Source organism: Salvelinus fontinalis, chromosome 4 (assembly GCF_029448725.1).
Source record: "Salvelinus fontinalis isolate EN_2023a chromosome 4, ASM2944872v1, whole genome shotgun sequence".
NCBI classification, from domain to species: Eukaryota; Metazoa; Chordata; class Actinopteri; order Salmoniformes; family Salmonidae; genus Salvelinus; species Salvelinus fontinalis.
The window spans coordinates 61,402,849-61,425,859 of record NC_074668.1 but is presented as its reverse complement, the minus strand read 5'-3'; the positions used below and the strand labels follow the sequence as shown (position 1 = coordinate 61,425,859).

The 23,011-nt window shown below is 42.0% G+C and overlaps 1 protein-coding gene across 5 annotated transcripts in view; it reads left to right on the top strand.

Annotated features, from left to right (window-relative positions):
* The first annotated feature begins 70 nt into the window (after window positions 1-70).
* Window positions 71-23,011, top strand: part of LOC129854133 (carbonic anhydrase 7-like) — a 34,740-nt gene continuing 11,799 nt past the window's right edge. Inside the window, exons 1-7 of one of the 5 annotated variants that reach the window (XM_055920882.1) lie at window positions 71-300; window positions 959-1,156; window positions 4,530-4,648; window positions 6,365-6,460; window positions 7,467-7,529; window positions 7,685-7,840; window positions 9,916-10,074. In XM_055920882.1, the coding sequence (XP_055776857.1) occupies window positions 264-300; window positions 959-1,156; window positions 4,530-4,648; window positions 6,365-6,460; window positions 7,467-7,529; window positions 7,685-7,840; window positions 9,916-10,074 (828 nt within the window). In that variant the 5' untranslated portion in view covers window positions 71-263. Of the gene's footprint in view, window positions 301-958; window positions 1,157-4,529; window positions 4,649-6,364; window positions 6,461-7,466; window positions 7,530-7,684; window positions 7,841-9,915; window positions 11,669-23,011 lie in introns of those variants that run through there. The other 4 variants (XM_055920885.1, XM_055920883.1, XM_055920884.1 and 1 more) reach the window with 4 other exon arrangements.

The following is a 23,011-nucleotide window of genomic DNA, read 5'->3' as shown; positions in this document are numbered from 1 at the left end:
GTCTTTCTTTGGATGTTTTGAAGTACAGTAACAGAAATCAAGGTAATTGAAAGGGGGGCGTGGTAAGTAAGGATCATTACGATTGCCATACGTCGCCACCTGATCATCCTTCCCAACCTCCACTCCCAGACTTCATCAACACTGCTCACACACCCGCACTTCATCTTCAGCACGCCATTTATCCCATCATTTCGTACCGTCTGGGCTGTGAGCCGAGAGTCAGATAGCATATAGAGAAGGTGAATCTAAGCGGAATCCTCGCAATGACAGGACACCACTGGGGATACGGAGAGCAGGATGGTAAGTAAAACCTACCAACCTGGGAGAGCATCGCTATGTAACCTACATTAGAACACACCGTAGCACAGCGCTGACCTTGTTTGGGGACGCTCGTGCGCTGCGTGTGACAGACATTCGGGAAAGACTGCATTTGTTTCTGCAAGACTGGATGCATATTTGATTAAATACTTCTCTATTGGCAATAGTCTATAATCACATCTATGTTTTGAACTATGTCTGCATCGGACCTTTTATTAAGAATCGACAGGTGACTGATTGGCTAATTAAAAAAAAAATGTATTTTTTTCTGGTTTGCTAAGTTCTGGGTGGGGATCTCGCATTGGCATTCTCAGACAATAGTGCTAACGTTGAGAGATACAGTAACTGTTAATACGAGATTAGCCCAATTATCTTTAACCTGCATGCCACCTTATTTAGTCATCTATTCAACAAGCAGGTTTTAGCAAGTCTTTGAGTTCTAGGAGTGTATCAGTATTGTTAAGGTATAGAGCCCTATGATCAGTGTGTTGATTGAAACAGCAACCTATAATGCTATGTCCTGGTGTGAAATTGAGAATGTCATGGTTTTCTTCAGTTTTTATAAAATGGTGAATTAATGGATCTGATCTCCTTTCTTTACATAATGTCATGTCCAGCTCTGACCATCTTTGTTTCTAAGGTCCAGATGCATGGCACAAAGACTACCCCATCGCCCAGGGCAATCGCCAGTCTCCCATAGACATAGTTCCTGAGGACACTGTATACGACGCCAGCCTGCCTCCCATATTCGTCTCCTACGACCACTGCAACTCAATCAACATCTGCAACAACGGCCACTCTGTGACCGTAGAGTTTGATGACACCGATGACAAAACAGGTAACCGCAACGGAGGGGAAGAGATCCTTTGTAGACCATATAATCATCCCTGAGTGGAAATCCTCTCTCTCAGAGAAAATGCGGACATAAATACAAGCAATATTGAGATACAGTATTGTTTCAGATTCGATCATCGACCCTTCAACTTTGACTGAGTGTGAAAGTCACCCAGCCCAGGAGGTATTTATCACTGTATGTCACTCTGGTGGGTGGTTGTTTCTGGGCACCTCTATCACTCATGACTTTGACATTAGCCAACACAACCACTGTATTGGTAAGGGGACACCATTATGTTACGGGTACTGTGTAGTAGTACTATCATGCTATAACCACACCCTTGCATGCACATGTGACACTTATTTAGTGGATGCAGTCCTACCTATGCCAATCAATCCTACCAACATATGCAGATTTATTTAAAGGTCAGTGACATCAGATTCTCCACCTTCGTCCATTCTGAGCAGTGAAGTAGATTGTGGAAGCCTAACGCCCTAAATGACAAAGCATTTACTTTTATTGCCAGGAAACCTCAAATGTTAAATATTATCCATTCAAAATATGTTTTGGATTTGCATACTCCACCACAACCACCATCAAAATGTGGTTGATGGATAGACCACCTACATTTGTATATCATTAAGGCCACTCCTACTGGACTGTATGATTCAGTGAGATGTGTTTTGGTGGATATAGTGAAGCCAGTATTTAACTGTAGGAGTGTCTGTCTGCCAGAGCAGACATCTGACCACATCAGGTAATCTTCCTGGTTGTGTCACATCTGTTTTTAAACTGACAGTCGAAGTTAACAAAAGTCATAGACAAAAAGAAAATGGGGAGAGCCGCTTTGCTTCTGTGGCATGAAAAGGTAATAGGAACCAACGGTCTGAATAGAATGACAACCAAATAAGTTTGGGCTTGTATTTTGAAAAGTGGTAACTGAACGCCTACTGTACAACAAAAAGGTGTTTGATCTTAACAAAAAGGCGTTCTACCTCAGTGATTTGATACCCCTGCACATCAACTTGGTACTCGTACCCTGTGTATGTAGCCAACTTATTGTTACTTGTGCATTTTCTTCCTTATTATTATAATTTTTTCTCTCTACATTGTTTGGAAAGGCCCGTAAGTAAGCATTTCCCTGTTAGTCTACACCAGTTGTTTACGAAGCATGTGACAAATCCATTTAATTTGAAAAAGGCCCTCCTCAAAAAGAAAATGGCCATAGCCACAACTGATTTTGTTTTCTGTCTCCAAAAAAGTGCGGCTGTTTGGCTAAGGTGCAGATCACTATGAAAACAAATTCACAGAAACCAAACAAAGAAGTTCCGTTCTGCATGACATGGTCTTATGATGGATAGGCTTCCCTATCCTTTCACCATCAGGAGCTGGTTAGAAGTTTCATCACCTAGGCATGCCCATGTTGTCCTGTTTCCCTTTTGTGGTTGTGTCCTCGTGTGTGTGTGTGTGTGTGTGTGTGTGTGTGTGTGTGTGTGTGCCTTTTTGTACATGTGTGTACATGCCTAGTGTATCATTAACTCAGGAAACGTATGAACATGCTCTAAAGCACACATTACCAAGGTGCCATTCTTATCCACCCAACCATTTCATGCGGATGAATTATTCGACGCATGAAAAAAAAAGTCCAGAACGGGCTGATGGAAACAGAAATGCAGGAACAATTTTATAAATGTCAACAAACAATTTGTCCGTTTGACATGGTGTGATCTTTGTTTGTAGGTCAAATGTATGATGCGAGAAATAGCGGAAATATCTTTGTGCAAATATTGATCTAGAAACCATCCTATCGAAGCAAACTTGGAGTCACGCAATGATATTATGTTGTGTGGTCCTCCCACTACAACTCAGGAAAGCATGCAGTTTATTAGGTTACTGACAAAATAAAAAAAACAAAATAAAAATATAGGACAAAACACACATCACGATGAGAGACACCACAACACTACATAAAGAGAGACCTAAGACAACAACAGCATGGCAGCAACACATGACAACGCAAACATTATTGGGTTTATATATAAAGGATATTTCATGCTGAAACCCTCGTATTAAACACCAATGGTATTCACTAAATTTACCGATTTTTATATTTTGGATAATGTTTAACAGCTGTCATTGTATGTTTTTATTTGTAAATCTTATTTAATTATTTCATCTATTTTACACGTGATAAGGCCGCACAGAGGGCCAGCGATAGATAGTACACAAAAGGGCCACAAGATGTCTTGTGATAAATTACATCAAATCCGTGCAAGATACACACATTCTGGTAGTTTGCTGGTAATATGCCTTGCCTTTGCAACACTAAGCTTGATGCTCATTTCCAATAGATATTGAGGGTCTTATTCTGGTGACATGATGATTCGACGCTTGGCTGCCCTTGGACAAATAAAAATAATCTTGCTCTTATCCATAATAATCTCATGTAGGAAGCACTGTGTCTGTGAGCTGTTGGCTAGAGCACACATGCCCAGACCAGAGTGGGCACATTTGCTATATAACGCAACAACTTTTGTGACAACCATCAGGAGAATGGAAAATGCAATGGAAACCCATTGAACTTGTAGTTTTTTTATTTGGTACATGGGGAATTTAACTGCAAAAGAAATTTTTATGTGCACTACGTCATCACAAACACAATAAGTCTGTTTGGTGGGGAAATTATTTTAGAATATTAACATAATCTGTTGCCAATTAGATGGAAGGAAACCTAGCTTGTGACACTCCGCTCTCTGGCATTCTCTTCACCTGCCATCACAAAGATCTCGTTGTGTGTGTATATGGGTAGACTGTGTGAACCTGTGTGTGTGCTTGGCTCCAGTGGTATCAGACCGAATTTGTCACCTACTGCCCTGGCCTCCCTGGAACTCTTCAGTAAAGTGACAAACTGTCCTACACTGTCACAAACAGCACCACCCCAATTAGATCAGTTAGTGATGGGACAAATCCTAGGCATATCAAGACACAGGCTCAAAATACTCTCATTTGTCTTATGTCAGGTAAAGTAAGGCCTTCATGAGGACATAGTTGTTTTAATACAGTACCTGTTTAGCCAAATGCTCTCTAGTACTGTAGGTAGATAGTTATTAGGAAGAGTAGTAAACAGTGTGGTTGTGGGACAAGGCGCCTTGTGTCTGTCAGTGTCGGCTAGTGTCCGCTATCTGTCAGCTTAGTGAGAGTGATTTTAATGAGCAGTGGCAGGTGTTGCCATGTTGAGTTGCTCTTCCAGGCCTGGTGTGTGGTGGTTCTTGCCTGCTTGTCTGGTGTGTTGTGCTCTGCAGTGGTACCATGCTAGGCACGAGGTATAGAGGTGTGGCAGTGGCTGACTGATGTCTCTTGTCCTCTGCCCTGACAGTAATCAGGGCAGGCCCCCTTGACAACGCCTACCGGCTGAAACAGTTCCACTTCCACTGGGGCGGGAAGGGCAGCCACGGCTCAGAGCACACCGTCGGAGGGAAGACCTACGCTTCAGAGGTGAGTGTTTCCCCTAATCACACAGACGGAGCCTAGGTAACCCCATTTTCCCCGACATACAGTGACTTCAAAGTATTCAGACCCCTTGACTTTTTCCACATTTTGTTACATTGCAGCCTTATTCTAAAATTGATTTTTCTTTAAAATAATCCTCATCAATCTACACACAATTTCTTAGTAATGACATAGCAAAAAGTTTTTTTTTTATTACATTTTTGCACCATTTTTTTAACGGAAATATCAAATTTACATAAGTATTCAGACCCTTTACTCAGTACTTTGTTGAAGAACCTTTTGGCAGCGATTACAGCCTTGAGTCTTCTTGGGTATGACGCTACAAGCTTGGCACACCAGTATTTGGGGAGTTTCTCCCGTTCTTCTCTGCAGATCCTCTCAAGCTCTGTCAGGTTTTCAGGTCTCTTGAGATGTTTGATCGGGTTCAAGTCCGGGCTCTGGCTGGGCCACTCAAGGACATTGAAACTTGTTCCGAAGCCACTCTTGCGTTATCTTGGCTATGTGCTAAGGGCCGTTGTCCTGTTGGCAGGTGAACCTTCACCCCAGTTTGAGGTCCTGAGCACTCTGGAGCAGGTTTTCATCAAGGATCTCTTTGTACTTTGCCCCGTTCTTTTTTCCCTCGATCCTGACTAGTCTCCCAGTCCCTGCCGCTGAAAAACATCACCACAGCATGATGCTGCCACCACCATGCTTCACCGTAGGGATTGGTGCCAGGTTTCCTCCAGACGTGACGCTTTGCATTTAGGCCAACGAGTTGTTTCTCATGGTCAGAGTCCTTTAGGTGCCTTTTTGGCAAACTCCAAGCGGGCTGTCATGTGCCTTTTTACTGAGGAGTGGCTGCCATCTGGCCACTCTACCATAAAGGCCTGATTGGTGGAGTGCTGCAGATATGGTTGCCCTTCTGGAAGGTTCTCCCATCTTCTCCCATCTCCACAGAGAAACTCTGGAGCTCTGTCAGAGTGACCATCGAGTTCTTGGTCACCTCTCTGACCAAGGCTCTTCTTCCCCGATTGCTCAGTTTGATGAATGATGAAGGCCACTGTGTTCTTGGGGACCTTCAATGCTGCATAAATGTTTTGGTACCCTTCCCCAGATCTGTGCCTCGACACAATCCTGTCTTAGAGCTCTACGGACAATTCCTTTGACCTCATGGCTTGGTTTTTGCTCTGACATGCACTGTCAACTGTGGGACCTAATAGACATGTATTCTTTTTAAAATCATGTCCAATCAATTTAATTTACCACAGGTGGACTCCAAGTTGTAGAAACATCTCAAGGATGATCAATGGAAACAGGATGCACTTGAGCTCAATTTCGAGTCTCCTAGCAAAGGGTCTGAATACTTATGTAAATAAGGTATTTCTGTTTTATATTTTTAATACATTTGCAAAAATGAGCTTTGTCATTATAGAGTATTGTGTGTAGATTGAGGATTTAAAAAATATATATTTTAGAGTAATGCTGTAACATAATAAAATGTGGATTAAGTCAAGGGGTCTGAATACTTTCTGAATGCTTTGTACATCTGCATCTATATTTGCCAAGAAGTAGTTTTCCCTTCTCTGGTTCGGTTGACCTCCTATAATAGGTAACTGGTTTGTTTAGTACCTGAGACAAAGAAGCAGTGTTTCCCTGAATGTGGGTGCTTGTCTCGGGCTTGTCCCTAACCCTGCTGCCCCTCCTCCCTGTTTCCTCACGCAGCTTCATCTGGTGCACTGGAACGCAGACAAGTACAAGACATTTGGGGAGGCAGCGGCAGCCCCCGATGGCCTGGCTGTCCTTGGCATCTTTTTAGAGGTGAGAGGATCTCCCCCGGCACCAGCCAGCAGCTGTTCATCTGTCAGCCAGTAAATTGCTTTGGAATTGAATCTCTTTCTGCTTCACCAGGGCTGTTTTAACAGGGATTAGACTGAAGACCAGCAATCACTGAAGGAACAATGTGAAAACATGTTATGATATTATGTCTGAACAGAGAGGACAAAACAGTTCACACGTGTCTGTGTTGCAAATTGTTCAATCATACCAGGACCATGTGGAAAATATGTGGCGCGCACTTTTATAGAGAATGTATTTAAATAATACAAAGTATATAATGTATGTGTTTTTGAAATGTATCTTATTGATAACACATTGATGTAGACACTGATTGTACAAAACATTAGGAACACCTGCTCTTTCCATGAGACTGACTAATTGAATTAAAACATGAGTTAGTTGAAATCAAATAAAATAATTTAAATACAGTAAGACATTGTTAGTTTGGCAAAAAAACCCTGAGCCAACATTTGTGGGTTACATCTTTTGTCCAATGGAAAATCATTGGAAAAAAAACAGATGACCTATGTAGCAAATTAGGCTAAAGTAACATTTGAGGTGATACTTTCCAGGTGAAAGCTATGATCCCTTAGTGATGTCACTTGTTAAATCCACTTCAATCATTGTAGATGGAGAGGAGACAGGTTAATGAAAGATTTTAAAGCCTTGATACAATTTGAGATATGGATTGTGTATGTGTGCGATTGACTGTGGAAGGGCAAGACAATATTTAAGTGCCTTTGAATGGGGTATGGCAGTGGAGGCAAAAGGGGGTGCAACTCAATATTAGGAAGGTGTTCCTAATGTTTTGTGCACTCCGAGTATGCATACAGTACATGATGGTCAAATAAACATATCAATATATCATTGTGGCAATGTGTATAATCTACTGTGTATATATTTCGAATGTTAATGGAAAGCCTCATATTTTCTCATATGACAATCTGTTAGAAGGTTGAGATAAAAAGGGAACCTGTTTTATTTACAGATCGGAGATGAACACAGCGGTTTACACAAGATAACAGATGCTTTATACATGGTGAAGTTTAAGGTAAGTCATAATGCAAAAGAATGAATCGCCTGATGAGTGACTCAAATGATTCAACAGGGCATTTGAAAGATATGTTGATACTCTGATAAAAGACTCATCTTAAGTGTAGCATAATCCATATTTGTCATGCTATTCTTTGTTCTATTTGCACCCAGGGAAGCGTTGCGGATTTCAAAGGTTTCAATCCAAAGTGCCTCCTACCTAACAGCCTACACTTCTGGACATACCCGGGTTCCCTGACCACGCCCCCTCTTCACGAGAGTGTCACCTGGATCGTTCTGAAGGAGCCAATCATAGTCTCAGAGAAACAGGTGGGAGCCCTCACCATCTGGGTAGGGGTGAATCAGTACTACCTGGGCCTAACCAATATGGAGATATCTCTGCTTATGGAAATGTGGGGTCTTTGCCTAGGGAACCCACAGTGAACCACTGTGTTTGTCATGATGTAAATGATGAACCATTTGAATGACAGGCGTCTGCCCTGATGGTGGGTGTTCTACCCTTCATCTGCACTTCATCTGCCCTTACTCCATCACCACCAGAGAAAAGTTCAAGAAAGAAAAATGGACTGAGATTTTTACAGATTTATTTTGAAGTGTGGGAGTGTCGGTTGAATTTATTCTTTTGAAATTGATAAGTAAAAGAATGTCAAGGCTCACTTGCAACACTATGGCTGCGTTTACACAGGCAGCCCAAATGTGATATTTTTCCCACTAATTGGTCTTTTGACCAATCACATCAGATATTTTCAGATCAGCTCTAGAAAAGATTTGATGTGAAAAGATCTGATCGCGCAAAATGCCAATTCTTGAAAAAATATCAGAATTGGGCTGCCTGTGTAAACGCAGCCATATTGTTGCAAGTAAGCCATCAAAGTGAACCTTGACATACTTTTACTTATCAGTTTCTGTTTGACAATAGACCAATTCATTTCTCTCCTCTTTTCATGGTGAATGGTTAATGATTTGAAACATTTCACATTTCACATTTTAAACATTTGAAACATAAATATAGTTGCTTATCGATGTGAAGTCTTTATGACCATTAGTGAGTGAGCTGGGTTTGTCCTTGAGCCGTCTATGATGTTACTGTGGCTTCTCCAGATGGAGGGCTTTGATTGGAGGATGCCAGGGGAGTAGGCAAAGGCTGTGAGTGGATTACTGCATGTGTGGCTTGGATGCCATGCAGTGTGTGTGTGTGTGTGTGTGTGTGGGGGGGGGGGGGGGGGGGGACTCAGTCGGGCTGCAGCAATGGCCTGCTGAAATCCAAGTGGGAACCCTAGATGTGAAAGACCTCTTTGTGGATCCAGGTGTCACAGCTTAAGCTCCATTCAAACAGTGGGCATTACCCCTGAGGTCTTGACAGTCACGCACACATCGATATCCTTTACTATGTAGCTGTGCAGTGCATATTCTCTGAATTACTGTAGGCTAGATTATCCCTTGCATGTGCTCATATAGCTTGAAAAAAGAGGTGAGTCTATCTACTCTAATGGTGGAATTGGCTATTAGACCATTTCATTCATTTAAAATATTTACTTTTACGCTTAGCAGTTCTAATGAATTCAAACCACAGTCTCTCTATAGCTAAATGGATAATTGAAGACCCATTTATTAATTTGGAGAGTTTATCTCGTCTTTTCTTGTTTTTTTATCATCAAGAAAGCAGGTTACAGCTTTAGGGCAATAAGTGAGTACTGTGTCAGGGATCTTGTGTTATGGATGTGGAGAAGTAGACTGTTTGAAGTCGGGGTGCATGCCCAGCTCTGCTCCATTATACAGTGGTAGAAAAAGTACCCAACTGTCATACTTGAGTAAAAGTAAAGATATCTTAATAGAAAATGATTCAAGTAAAAGTCAGTCACCCAGTAAAATACTACTTGAGTAAAAGTCTAAATGTATTTTGTTTAAAATATACTTACATATCAAAAGTAAAAGTATAAATACAAAACAAATCCTTATATTAAGCAAACCAGGTGGCACCATTTTCTTGTTTTTAAAATTAACGGAAAGCCAGGGGCACACTCCAACATTCAGACATAATTTACAAACGAAGCATACGTGGCAGTATGGAGGACCAGGGATGTGTTTTGTGTTCTCAGCCTTTTTGCGATGGCACTGGGAAACGTAATTAAAGTCACCTTTGGCCCATGGCATGCTGTCTGCATACTTCTGTTCCTGGCCTGGCTGACTGTGCTGGGCCTGGGAGCCTGCTCCTTCGCTGCCCTTAGTGTAGCACTCCAGGGCACAATCCTTTGATCCCTGGGAGCTGATTAACGTCATGGATGGAAACGTCTTGACCTTTTTTAATTGTGAAATTCTTTGGGGATACTCAGCAGGGAAAAGCCCTTCTTACATAAGAGGCTATTGTGTTTTTCCTCCCTCAGACACTGCAGCCAGGGACTACAAGGTGTTTCTGTCTGTTTCCAAACATCTCTCCACAGATGGGAAAGTTCAGGATGCTGCTCTTCAGCGGAGAGGAGGAAGAGGGCAGGAAACGCATGGAGAACAACTTCCGACCCCCTCAACCCCTGAAAGGCCGGAAGGTGCTAGCATCCTTTGACTAACTTGACTGCAAATAACCTCCAGGTGGCATAGCCTAACATATGGTCTATTATATGTCAGAGTGAATGTCTGAATTGAGTTTCTTCTCAACCTTGAATAGTTTTACTACTGATGATGAATATAGAACAAGGGGTATGAAACATCACATCTCCCTCTACTGGTCAATTACTTTCAACCGCACTTTAATTGAATGTCAGATGCTGATATCGACGTTTGAAACAGTCATAATGACTACTATGTGCCCTCTACACAGTTCTCTATTTTTAAATATAGTAGTGATCTGTAACATTTTTCTGAAGTGAAAGATATTGCTCACATAGCCATCCAGACATTGCCTTGACAGAAAACAGCGTAATGTATGTAACTCTGTAGGGATTTATTTTTATCTGATTGTACCTTTTTCAAACAAAAGTCAACGTGGCCTCATGGGTGTAGTGAAAAGCGTTTAAGTCAATGAACAGTCCCCCTCCACCCCAAACGTACACACCCCATTTTCTGTCCACCCAGTGAATTGTTGTTGTTTCACCTGCTATTGTTTCTATGCAAGGTGCTATATCTTCTTCCCAAGGGTTTAGCCACACCTTATCTACCAATGGAAGATGATGCCAGTGCTCTGTAACATGTCTGAATCCTGACGGCCTCTTGGTGGTAATCTATGTTGATCCATATTTAGATGGGCTATTGCAGCCGGATCCACATCGTCCTACTGTAGTTGCCATGGATCCTTTAACCCAACACTCACAACTGGAGGTGGAATTGGATTAGCGAGCGGCTGCCAAATTTCAGTTGCTCAACTGTAAATTAAGAGTTTACTCCGTACTTTCCCTGTGCCCTGACAGCCCAGTGATTTGAAAGCTGTACATCAGCTTTAAAGATGCCACGCATGCGCTGAATAGGGTATTGAGTTCATGTTGGGTCAAAACAGTTCCACTTTCGAGAAATGAAGGAGAGGGCGTACACATACAGTACATTCTGTATGGAAATAAGACACTTCTGTAATGGGTGTATGTCCATGTCTTTGTGTGCTGCTCATTTCTCCTGTGCCACAGAACAGCCTCCTCCCTACAGTCGGTTCCTACACTACTGTATGGTACGTTGTTGCAGGCAGGGTGACGCTCCAGTTCTTTTACGATAATGGAAGGTCTCAGTAAGTGAAGGTCATAATGATTAATAGAGCCCCACTGTAGCAACAGTTGTAAGAGAGATTGCTCCTCGGTACACTATGTAATTCCTAATGAAAGTCTGCCAGGCCTCTGTGTGTTTGAGTAGTTTTACATAATGCTGTTCCATGGATAGAGGTGGACCTTACCCATATAGACAAACTGGTAGGGGGACACTCCTCTGCCTAGTTCCACCCATGGGAATTAAGGCTTGGAACTGGCACTTGAGCTATCTATTTCAAACAATTGATATTCTACAATATCAGGAACATTATTTAGTCAATATTTAGTATGTGAATCATTTTGCATGAACTGGTGACAATTTAATTGACTTGTTTGTTTTGTTAATTGTAGTTCTTCAATAATATTAGATTGTTTCAGAAACAAAAGATGAGATTAAAGGAAATCTATCAAACTTTTTGTTGCCAATTAAAGACTTTTGTGGAGTATACAGATTACCTTTTAAAAGTATGTTTATGACTAGTTCAAGTGTGGGTCCCAGAATTAGTTATCACAATGGTGACTGCTGCAGTCTCTAAACATGAGTCACTGCTGCCACTGTGTAGTCGAGCAGAGAAGTACAAAGTATGCAAGTATGCAAGTACAAAATGCAAGTACAAAATGCATTACAGTGGATTACTTTTAAACCCAACATGTATAGTTTTTGCTGTCCATTCCTGACTCATCAGAAACATTTCAATCAGTCCACTGAAATCAGTAAACAACAGTTTGCATGATCACTGATTTTCTTGACCGCTATTGATGTGTGAGGAATTTCAGTATGCATTGAACCTTGAACCTGGTACAAATGTACACTACCCTTCAAAAGTTTGGGGTCACTTAGAAAGGTCCTCGTTTTTGAAAGAAATATAACATCAAATTGATGAGAAATACAGAGTAGACATTCTTAATGTTGTAAATTATTGTAGCTGAAAAGGCTGATTTTAAAAATATATATATATATATATTTAAATTGTATATCTACATAGACGTACAGATGCCCATTATCAGCAACCATCACTCCTGTGTTCCAATGACACGTGTTAGCTAATCCAAGTTGATCATTTTTAAAGGCTAATTGATCATTAGAAAAACCTTTTGCAATTATGTTAGCACAGATGAAAACTGTTGTCCTGATTTTAAAGAAGCAATAAAACTGTCCTTTAGACTATTTGAGTATCTGGAGCATCAACATTTGTGGGTTCGATTACAGGCTCAAAATGGCCAGAAACAAAGACCTTTCTTCTAAAATTCGTTAGTCTATTCTTGTTCTGAGAAATGAAGGCTATTCAGTGCAAGAAATTGCCAAGAAACTGAAGATCTTGTACAACGATGTGTACTACTCCCTTCACAGAACAGCGCAAACTGGCTCTAACCAGAAAAGAAAGAGGAGTGGGAGGCCCCGGTGCACAACTGAGCAAGAGGACAATTACATTAGTGTCTAGTTTGAGAAACAGAGGCCTCACACAAGTCTGGCAGCTTAATTAAATAATACCCACAAAACACCAGTCTCAATATCAACAGTGAAGAGGCGACTCCGGGATGCTGGCCTTCTAGGCAGAGTTTCAAAGAAAAAGCCATATCTCAGACTGGCCAATAAAAAGAAAAGGTTAAGATGGGCAAAAGAACACATACACTGGACAGAGGAACTCTGCCTAGAAGGCCAGCATCCCGGAGTTGCCTCTTCACTGTTGACGTTGAGACTGGTGTTTTGCGGGTACTATTTAATGAAGCTGAAGCTGCCAAGAGTGTTTTCTAATGATCAATTAGCCTTTGTAAAATGATAAACTTGGATTAGCTAACACAATGTGCCATTGGAACACAGGAGCGATGGTTGCTGATAATGGGCCTCTGTACGCCTATGTAGATATTCCATAAAAAATCAGCTGTGTCCGGCTACAAAAGTCATTTACAACATTAACAATGTCTACACTGTATTTCTGATCAATTTGATGTTATTTTAATGGCCAAATACTGCTTTTCTTTCAAAAACAAGGACATTTCTAAGTGACCCCAAACTTTTGAATGGTTGTGTGTGTGTGTGTGTGTGTGTGTGTGTGTGTGTGTGTGTGTGTGTGAACGTGTTCAAAGAAAACGCTTCTCAAGACTCTCAATGTTTAAACTCGGTCTCACTAATCAGAAGCCGTGAGGATATGTAAATGTAATCAGTGTGCCCCTCAGCCCAGGGGTGAGAGAACAAAGGTCAGTGATTGACGTGCTTGTTCACTGATATGAGGAGCACAGCACACAGTTGTGATTTCTTGCGTAGCCCCAGGGTGGTAGAGACATCTGGCAAAGAGCTTACTCCTGAGTGATTGTGCTGTGTGAGGGATATTCAAAACACTCAGGCCCTCCATTTAGTAATCACCCCAATGCTAATTTCATCTCTCCCAGACACCTGCTAATGAACGTACTGAGAGGACTCTTACTGTTTGCCTTGAGCCAGGCTGTCACTCTGCCACCTTCATTTCCATAACCAGCGTTGCACAACCACCATGCACCAATGCTTCAACTGCACCAGGCTCAAGGCAGGACAGGGGATTTAACACACCATACCAATACCACCTTACTGCAGACAGAAACAGGCTGTCTTAGGCCTCCCAAGTGGCGCAGCGGTCTAAGGTACTGCAGTGCTAGAGGTGTCACTACAGACCCGGATTCAATCCTGGGCTGTATCACAACCGGCCGTGATTGGGTGTCCCAAAGGGCGGCGCACAATTGGCCCAGCGTCGTCCGGGTTAGGGGAGGGTTTGGCTGGGGGGGGCTTTACTTGGCTCATCGCGCTTTAGTGAACGGTGTTTCTTCTGACACATTGGTGCGGCTGGCTTCCGAGTTAAGCGTGCTTCTTAACAACCTTCCGGTTTGGCGGGTCAGGTTTTGGAGGACGCATGACTCGACCTTCGCCTTCCGAGCCCTTTGGGGAGTAGCAGCAATGAGACAAGATCGAAAAATACATCTGCAGTGGTCTGTGGACTGCAGGGGTGCGTTTATAATGATCATGGTGCAGGGTGCCTGTTGCACGCATCTATCCTGTTACTACTTTATGACCCTGGTGACATCTCTTAACTCTCGACTCCCAACTTACATCCAGTTACCAGTAGAAGCTGTAATTGGAACCTAACCTCTGGAAACCCAGATCTAGGGCAACAGCACTAGTATGCTGAACATTGTGGGAGGAAATCCGTCTGCCTTGAGAGACTGGGACCCAGCAGTCTACTACTACAAAATCTGTTGGCAATTTTAAAGATGTCCACATGGTGGCAGCATTTACCATCGTATACAACAGTAGTGCTCCAATAAGACTTTGAGACTGATTTGAGTTTGAAGAGCCTGTCATCTTTATACAAAGATATCATTTTTAACCTCAGGTTTCACTGCATCGTGAACATGTTTTCTGCCCCAGTATTGCAAACCGTGACAAGGGGCTGAAGTTAAAAATAACTCGCAACTAAACTGTAGTATGTAGTCTACTACAGTATTTTCTGTAGGGGTTATTACTTGACCAACATCAAACTATTTTGTAAGTGATAGTACTTCTCTAAATAGACATGTCTTTGTCTGCGTAGGCTATATTGGATTCATTTCACATAAAGAATGGTCGGACAGTCATTTTGTTGATTTGAAGAATTCTGATACTCTCCAGTGTTTCTTAACTGGTCTCACTTGTCACCTGAGAAGTAACATCTATGGAAGTATTCTGTTTGCAGGTACATGAATAATGAATGAAGCCGGGTGCGTAGTGTATATTTAACATATCTTCTGACATAACCCTCCAAAGTTAGCATCCAATGAGCTTCCTTAAGCCTGAGGATACCTGAGCAAGCACATCATTGATGAGCACAATCAATGTGCTGTGTAATTGAAACTGTTTTTAGTCTTCCAAAATAGGTCCTGTCAGATATATTTTTGGCATCAGGATGTCTGTTATTTCTACTGATGATTCTCTGACACGGGAGCATCTGACCAGCCTTAGAAAGATGAACCCAATCTACCCAATTTGTAAGTCGCTCTGGATAAGAGCGTCTGCTAAATGACTTAAATGTAAAATGTAAATGTACTATCTGTAGGACAATACACCTTTGTGTCTTTGTGCTTGAGCACACTGCCCGGTTGTCTTTCTATTGACCATTTAGGTAACACTTTACATTATGTCGCTTGTATACTTGTGTGGTAACGCTGTAAATGATATAGTAACAACATTGCTGTTACATAGTACTTTTGGTATTTGCTTTGAGATTGCATAGTAATGGAGTTTAGTTTTAAGACTTTTCCTTTACTGCACATTGGACTGATGTCTTCCTTTTTCTTTGTTTGTTTGTACACTGTCTTATCTCTTATTTATGTAACCCTTACAGTGAGTACTACTACACAGACTACATTTGTACGTTTTTTTTTCTGATTTAATTCTCAATTTACATCCGCAAAGTGGAAAAGGGTCCTAAATCAAGTTTTGTTACTCAATATGTCAGGCCTGGAAGACTGTTATAGGCAATATTGGGCACCAACTTTCTCTTCATCAGTTGACATGTCACAGTTACCATGGCTACAAACAACACAACCCAACACAAGCCTGTCGTGTATCTCCCCCACTTGCCTTTGAACAAGTGATCAATCGCTGTCACCCGCCAGAAAATAAAGGATGCCATCCCAAAATACTTAGGAGCACTGCATCGACGCCTCCTAAAATACACGTGTTTTATTGTATGTGTTGGTATCTATATTTAGCAGTGTGTAGGCGTCGATTTGCGGGTCTCAGTGTAGGGTTCCTATAGACGTGCAGCTTCACTGACTACATGGCAGACCAGGGTCTCTCATCCCAAAGGAACAATCCGTCTGGTGATCACAATACCCTTTACACATAAAGCAGTGTAAAGCACATGGTGGGTACCCTCTTCACACAGCCTACACTGAGGGTCATGGGCTGTAATACCGGCCCTGGCAGCTGACATGAATCACTCCCATGATGATTTATGGAATATTGTTCTCCAAAAAAAAAACATCTTAATTGATAAATGGTCTAATACACAACAAGTATTTGTTTGTGTGTCCCTGACATATCATAGATAGATTGGCAAAATGGACGACATGCACTTTACCTTGGTCTTTATGGTTACCCATCATGTGACACCACTGGTGTGAGGTCACACGGTTTATGCAGGCTGGCAGAAACTACACAGACAACCGTTAGGGAACCACCGGAAACAGGGAGACAGAGTGACCCCAAATGCACACTGATTCAGTGCATGGTGATCTGATTTGCTTCCATAGTGTTGCTACAACAGTACTGGTGACAGAACATGAGTAGCCTACTCCTCACTGTCCACGTCTGCTCTTGGCAATGCTGAGCTAGTTCTGACTGGGAGCACTTACATGTGGAATGGTGCCAATGGGAGTGAGATGTCTAGCCAGATGCCTTCCACATGATTAGTTTGAGAGAGATGGCATGCTCACAGGGCTGATGCTGGTAATGGGCTTTCCCCTCTCCTTCCCAGAGAGAATAACTAAGAGCTCTGAGAGATCACGAGAATATACAGTAACTGCCTTTTCAATGTACTGCCTTTTTCCAATGTCCCCAGCCCCACCATGAATACCATCCAGAGAAATGTCAAACTGCCGTGGGATATTGGACAGAACGGCTTTTTTTAACGTTTATTGTCATGAGTCTTGTTTTGGAGGCAGAACCGTGTGATTTCCCCTTAGGCCATCTGCAAAGTCAAAATTGGCTATATTGTAAAAATGCATGTTTTTTCCTCCCCAGCTTTTTGATCATATACTGAACTAAAATTATAAATCCAACGTGCAACAATTTCAAAGATTTTTGTGAATTACAGTTCATTTAAGGAAATAAACCTATTGAAATAAATTCATTAGGCCCTAATCTATGGATTTCACATGACTGGTAATACAGATATGCATCTGTTGGTCACAGTCAGTATCTGGTGTGACCACCATTTGCGTCATGTAGCTAGACACATCTCCTTTGCATAGAGTTGATTAGGCTGTTGAATGTTGTCCCACTCCTCTTCAATGGTTGTGTTTAGTTGCTGGATATTGGCGTGAACTGGAACATGCTGTCGTACATGTCGATCCAGAGCATCCCAAACATGCTCAATGGTTGGCATGTCTGGTTAGTATGCAGGCCAGACTTTTTCAGCTTCCAGGAATGGTGTACAGATCCTTACGACATGGGACCCTGCATTATCATGCTGAAACATAAGGTGAAGGCGGAGGATGAAAGGCACAACAATGGGCCTCAGGATCTCGTCACGGTATCTCTATGCATTATGCCTGCCCATACCATAACCCCTCCGTCACCATGGGGCACTCTGTTCACAATGTTAACATCAGCAAACCACTTGTTGTGACGCCGGTTGGACGTACTGCGAAATTCTCAAAAACGACGTATGATAGAGAAATGAACATTCAATTATCTAGCAACAGCGCTGGTGGACATTCTTGCAGTCAGCATGCCAATTGCAAGCTCCCATAAACCTTGAGACATCTGTGGCATTGTGATGTGACAAAACTGCGCATTTTAGAGTGGCCTTTTATTGTCCCCAACACAAAGTGCACCTGTGGGACAAACCCTTTAAATGCTGCGTTTTATATTTTCGTTCAGTATAATTTAAGGTTAGGTGTAGGCATTAATTAGGGGTAGCAGTGGGGTTAAGGCAGGACTGTGCAAAGGCCGGCCCAGGGGCCGTATGCAGGCTGCGACGTGATTCAATACGGCCCGCGGAATCATGCTCAGATCACATAAAGAATTTGCGATAATATCGTTTTGAAAAACGCGTTTGCTATTCTAATTAAAAGCCCATTGAATACCTACCTGCCTTTGTGTAATGATTTAACTCCGACCGCTTGTGGGACATTTATTTTGAAGGCACGTATAAATAACAACTGCGCAAGGACTGACAGGCTGACACACACGTCAGTTACAAATTGCGCAAAAATGTGTTTTTCAAAGATTTCAAAGAAAAGGAAAGTAGACAATGAATGTAGGGTGTTCAAGCAAGAGTGGACATCGACATATTTATTTTTTGAGGTATCAGAGAAAGCTGTGTGCTTAGTGTGCAAAGAGAGCATCGCTGTCTTGAAAGACTACAACTTGTCCCGACACATCCAGACGAAGCATGCAGAGAACTATAGGAATGTCTTCTGAGCAGAGGGCAAGTGCATTGAAAGAGTTTTCTCAGAAGCAGCAAGGACTTTTCACAAAACTGCATTCAGCAAATTACATAATTGCGAGAGCTAGCTATGTACTGTCCCACAAAATTGCTTAACATAGCAAGCCGTTTGAAAATGTTTCCCTGTCCAGACGGAACAGTGACACGGCGTGTTGAGGACATTGCAGAGAATAAGGAACAACAGTTAAAAGACAAGATAAAGGATTTCACCTATTTCTCCTTGGCCCTAGATGAGAGCAGTGATGCACTTGACACGGCACAGTTGTTGATATTCTTACAAGGCATAACCCCAGACTTTGAAATTATAGATGAGCTCGCTTCAGTGCAGTCAATGAAGAGCACAACAACAGGGAAGTATTTATTGGAGGAGGTTAATAAGTGTGTGGCAGAGCTGGGACTGAGTTTTGAAAAAGTTATCCAGTGTGACCACTGATGGATGCCCAAACTTGCCAGGAATTTTTTGGGGCCTTTTCAAAAGGATACAAGATCAAGTAGCTGAGCTGTACCCAGATCAGAAAATAATTTTCCTCCATTGCATTATTCATCAGGAGGTGCTCTGTAAATGTGTTCTGAAAAGGAGCCATGTTTTGGAGACCATCACTAAAGTGGTAAACTTCATAAGGGCAAAATCTTTAAGCCACATGCAGTTTGTCTCACTGTTGGAAGAGAGAGTCGGGGTATGCAGATCTCCCCTACCACACAAACGTGAGATGGATGAGTTTGGGGAAGGTGCTTAAAAGGGTGTGGGATCTGAAGTTGGAGATTGCAGAGTTTTTGCAAATGAAAGGAAAATATGTGGATTTCCCTCAACTGCAAGATAAAGAATGGTTGGCTGATTTTTGCCTTCACTGTGGACATCATGGCCCTCGTGAATGAACTGAATTCCAAACTACAAGGGAAGGGCCTTTTTGCACATCAGATGTACAGCCTTGTCAAAGCCTTCAAGGGAAAATTACTCCTCCTAACCCACCAAGTAGAAGCTAACAATCTCACCCACCTTCCAACACTACTAGTCTGTTTCCTATCAGATGACCAGCGGGAGAAGTAGACATCGCTGCTGCGTGCTTTGAATGGTGAGTTTCCTCGTCGTTTTGAGGATTTCAAAGTGTTGGAAAATGACATGCTGTTGGTTTCCTCTCCTTTCACCTTCAATGTGGATAACGCTCCCACTGACCTGCAACCTGAGCTTATTGATCTTCAGTCTGATGCAGTGATTGGAGAACTATTCAAAACAATGTCACTGATGAGGTTCTATGCATCTCTCGATGAACACAAGTTTCCAAAGATTTGGAATCATACTCAGAAGATGTTTGTACTGTTTGGGTCAACCTATGTATGTGAACAGACATTTTCAATGATGAAATATAAGTCAAGGCACAGATCAACAGAGTTAACAAGAGTTCTGTCCGTGATGCTGAATGCACAGTGTACTTTTCCCTCCGTGTATTTCATTGCATGTTTAATAATACAAATACCTACCAAAAGGAGAACATGGATGTGGTTTATTTCTGTGCATGTTAAAAAAGTTAAATAAGTAGCATATCTGGATGTGATTTACAGTAGATATATCTGGCAACACAGTCATACACATTATGTATTATCCCGTAACATGATTCTGGCCTGCAATGGCAAAAATATATTCTAATGTGGGCCTCTATGCAAAATAATTGCACAGGCCTGGGTTAGAATCAGATTGGCTTTGTTAGCTAGTGACCACTGCAGAGCTGCCTCTTATTTTTAGGAGAACAGAATTCCAAACTACTTACGCATTTTTATAGGAGCAGAAGCGAGAGACAGATTAGAGGACATAGAAAACCTAGGGCTCATGCAGGGATCGAGCCGGGATCCCCGCCGCAGGGGGGTTCCGGAGGCGGGAGTGCTACCCACTCGACCGGACTCCAGTCTGGACAGACCTCCTTGTTCTTGGTCTGTGTTCTACAGCCGATTCCTCTTGAAACATGCCAACATGTTGACCCCTGACCCTAGCAATGACACCAGCCAACAGGATTGACAGGGTTGCATAACTCGGCAGTTAACCTGAAATATTACGGCACTTTGAGAGTGAAGTAGTAAACCCTCACTCCTTCTCTCCACATGATCCTAGTCACCTCCTCTCTAGTATGTGATCATCAGATAGGGTGGCCTGCCTCTGGGTTCAAGGAAAGTCATCAAATGGATGACCAACAATATCTCCTACTGCATGGAATCCAACCAACATGGTTAAGGTTGGCTCGTCACTCGCCACATCTGCAATCTCCTGAACCCACCACGCTTCGGTCTAGGGGGTCAATCACACACCCAGAGATCATTAGACGTTTTCCAAGACCCAAGGTCTAAAATAGTCCCCATCGCCTTTCATAAATCAAAGTATCTATAAAAAGCAGTGGGCTGACCAGCAGCCTCAGCCACATTGCCCTATCTTTAGCTTTATTTATGTCCTGCTGTTGACAGCACCACTTGCAAGCTTTCCAGTCACCGTTCAATAGGTCACATGTCGGTAAGCCCTCGTTGCTGGGAAGCACAGTCTATTGAAAACAGGCCAGCCAGGCTGCCTTACAGCAATACTGCCTGCAGCTATAGCTCTCATCATTATAGGTGAATGCACCAATTTGTAAGTCGCTCTGGATAAGAGCGTCTGCTAAATGACTTAAATGTAAATGTAAAATTATATTAACAATATTCTTGTCCTCAAATTCTTTCCTCCTACTTACCTTTTTTAGGTTACTTTATTGATATGAGAGAAGCACCTCCTGTCGTAAAAACATGATTGACGGTGTTATGGCCATCTATACTGAACAACAATATGAACGCAACATGTATGTAAAGTGTTGGTCCCATGATTCGTGAGCTGAAATAAAAAATATAAAAAATTCCATAAGAACAAAAAGTTCTCTCATGCTGTGCACATATTTGTTTACATCCCTGTTAGTGAGCATTTCCCCTTTGCCAATATAATCCATCCACCTGACAGGTGTGGCATATCAAAAAGCTTATTAAACTACATGATCATTACACAGGTGCACCTTGTGCTGGGGACAATACAAGTCCACTCTAAAATGTGCAGTTTTGTTACACAACACAATGCTACAGGTGTCTCAAGATTTGAGGGAGTGTGCATTTGGCACGCTGACTGCAGGAATGGGCACCAGAGCTGATGCAAGATAATTTAATGTTCATTTCTCTAACATAAGCCGCCTCCAATGTTGTTTTAGAGAATTTGTCCGTAAATCCAACCGGCCTCACAACCGCAGAGCACGTGTAACCATGCCAGCCCAGGACCTCCACATCCGGCTTCTTCACCTGCGGGATCGTCTGAAGTCAGATACCTGGACAGCTTATGAAACTGTGGGGTATTTCTGTCTATAATAAAAACCCTTTTGTTGGAAAATAAAACTAATTCTGATTGGCTGGGCCTGGTTCCCCAGTGGGTGGGCTTGGCTCCCAAGTGGGTGGGCCTATGCCAGGCATACCCATGGCTACGTCCATGCCCTGTCATGTGAAATCCATAGATATGGTCCTAATTTATTTATTTCAATTGACTGATTTCCATATATGAACTGTAACTCAGTAAAATCGTTAAAATTGTTGCGTTTATATTTTTGTTCAGTATATTTTATATAAAGGCTATAAAATTCATCCATAGGGGATTTGCCATGACAATACAAGTTTGTATATACTTTGTCTGATATCTATTACTCTAAATATGCAAAATTAATGTCAAAGGCCCAATGCAGCTGTTTGTATCTCAATATCAAACCATATCTGGGTAACAATTAAGGACCTTACTGTGATTGTTTTCAATCAAAATGGTCAAAAAGAAACAAAAATAGCTCCTTATCAAAAGCAATTTCTCAAGCAAGAGTTTTGTTAGGACTGTCTGAGTGGTCTGAGAGGTGAGGGGGAAAACAAACTAGCTGTTATTGGCAGAGAGGTTTGGAACTCTCCTTATGAGTCTACTAACTAATTTACTGCCTGGTAGGTCAAAACTCCAACCAACCAAAACAGATTCACATTTATTAGGACGTCTTTTCAAACAGATTGTACACTAAAAGGGCATTATCATTTTCACAATTTCACAATATTATTCCAACCTCATAGTGTGGAAATATATATAAAACACAGGAAAATCACGTTTTTGACTGGACTAGGCCTGGAGAATTTTTTTCCAAAAGAGATGTTTGCGGATGACGCCATACAGTTTTCCATTACAACTTTTTGGCATGCTGTACAAGTTTGGCCTTTGTCCAAAAATATCAAATATAAAGTAAACATCTTAATGACTAATCAAATATATTCTATATAAGAAACTGGACAACGTAATGAAAACCAAAGTGAAGGTCAAACAAATAAAGCCCCAAACTTCACCTCTGAATGCTTTGTGCTCAGTGAGTGAAACAGCTGAAGCCTTCAGCTGGCTTTGCAGAGAGCACTGAGGACTTGCACCAAGGACTGCCTTACACTCACCCAGGAGCCTTGACAGGCCTGTTTCCCTGAGGCCAGGGACGTAAAGTCCCTCCAAGTTTCCAGGAAACATGCTTGATAACGTAGCAGCAGCGGGCTTATTTTGGAGT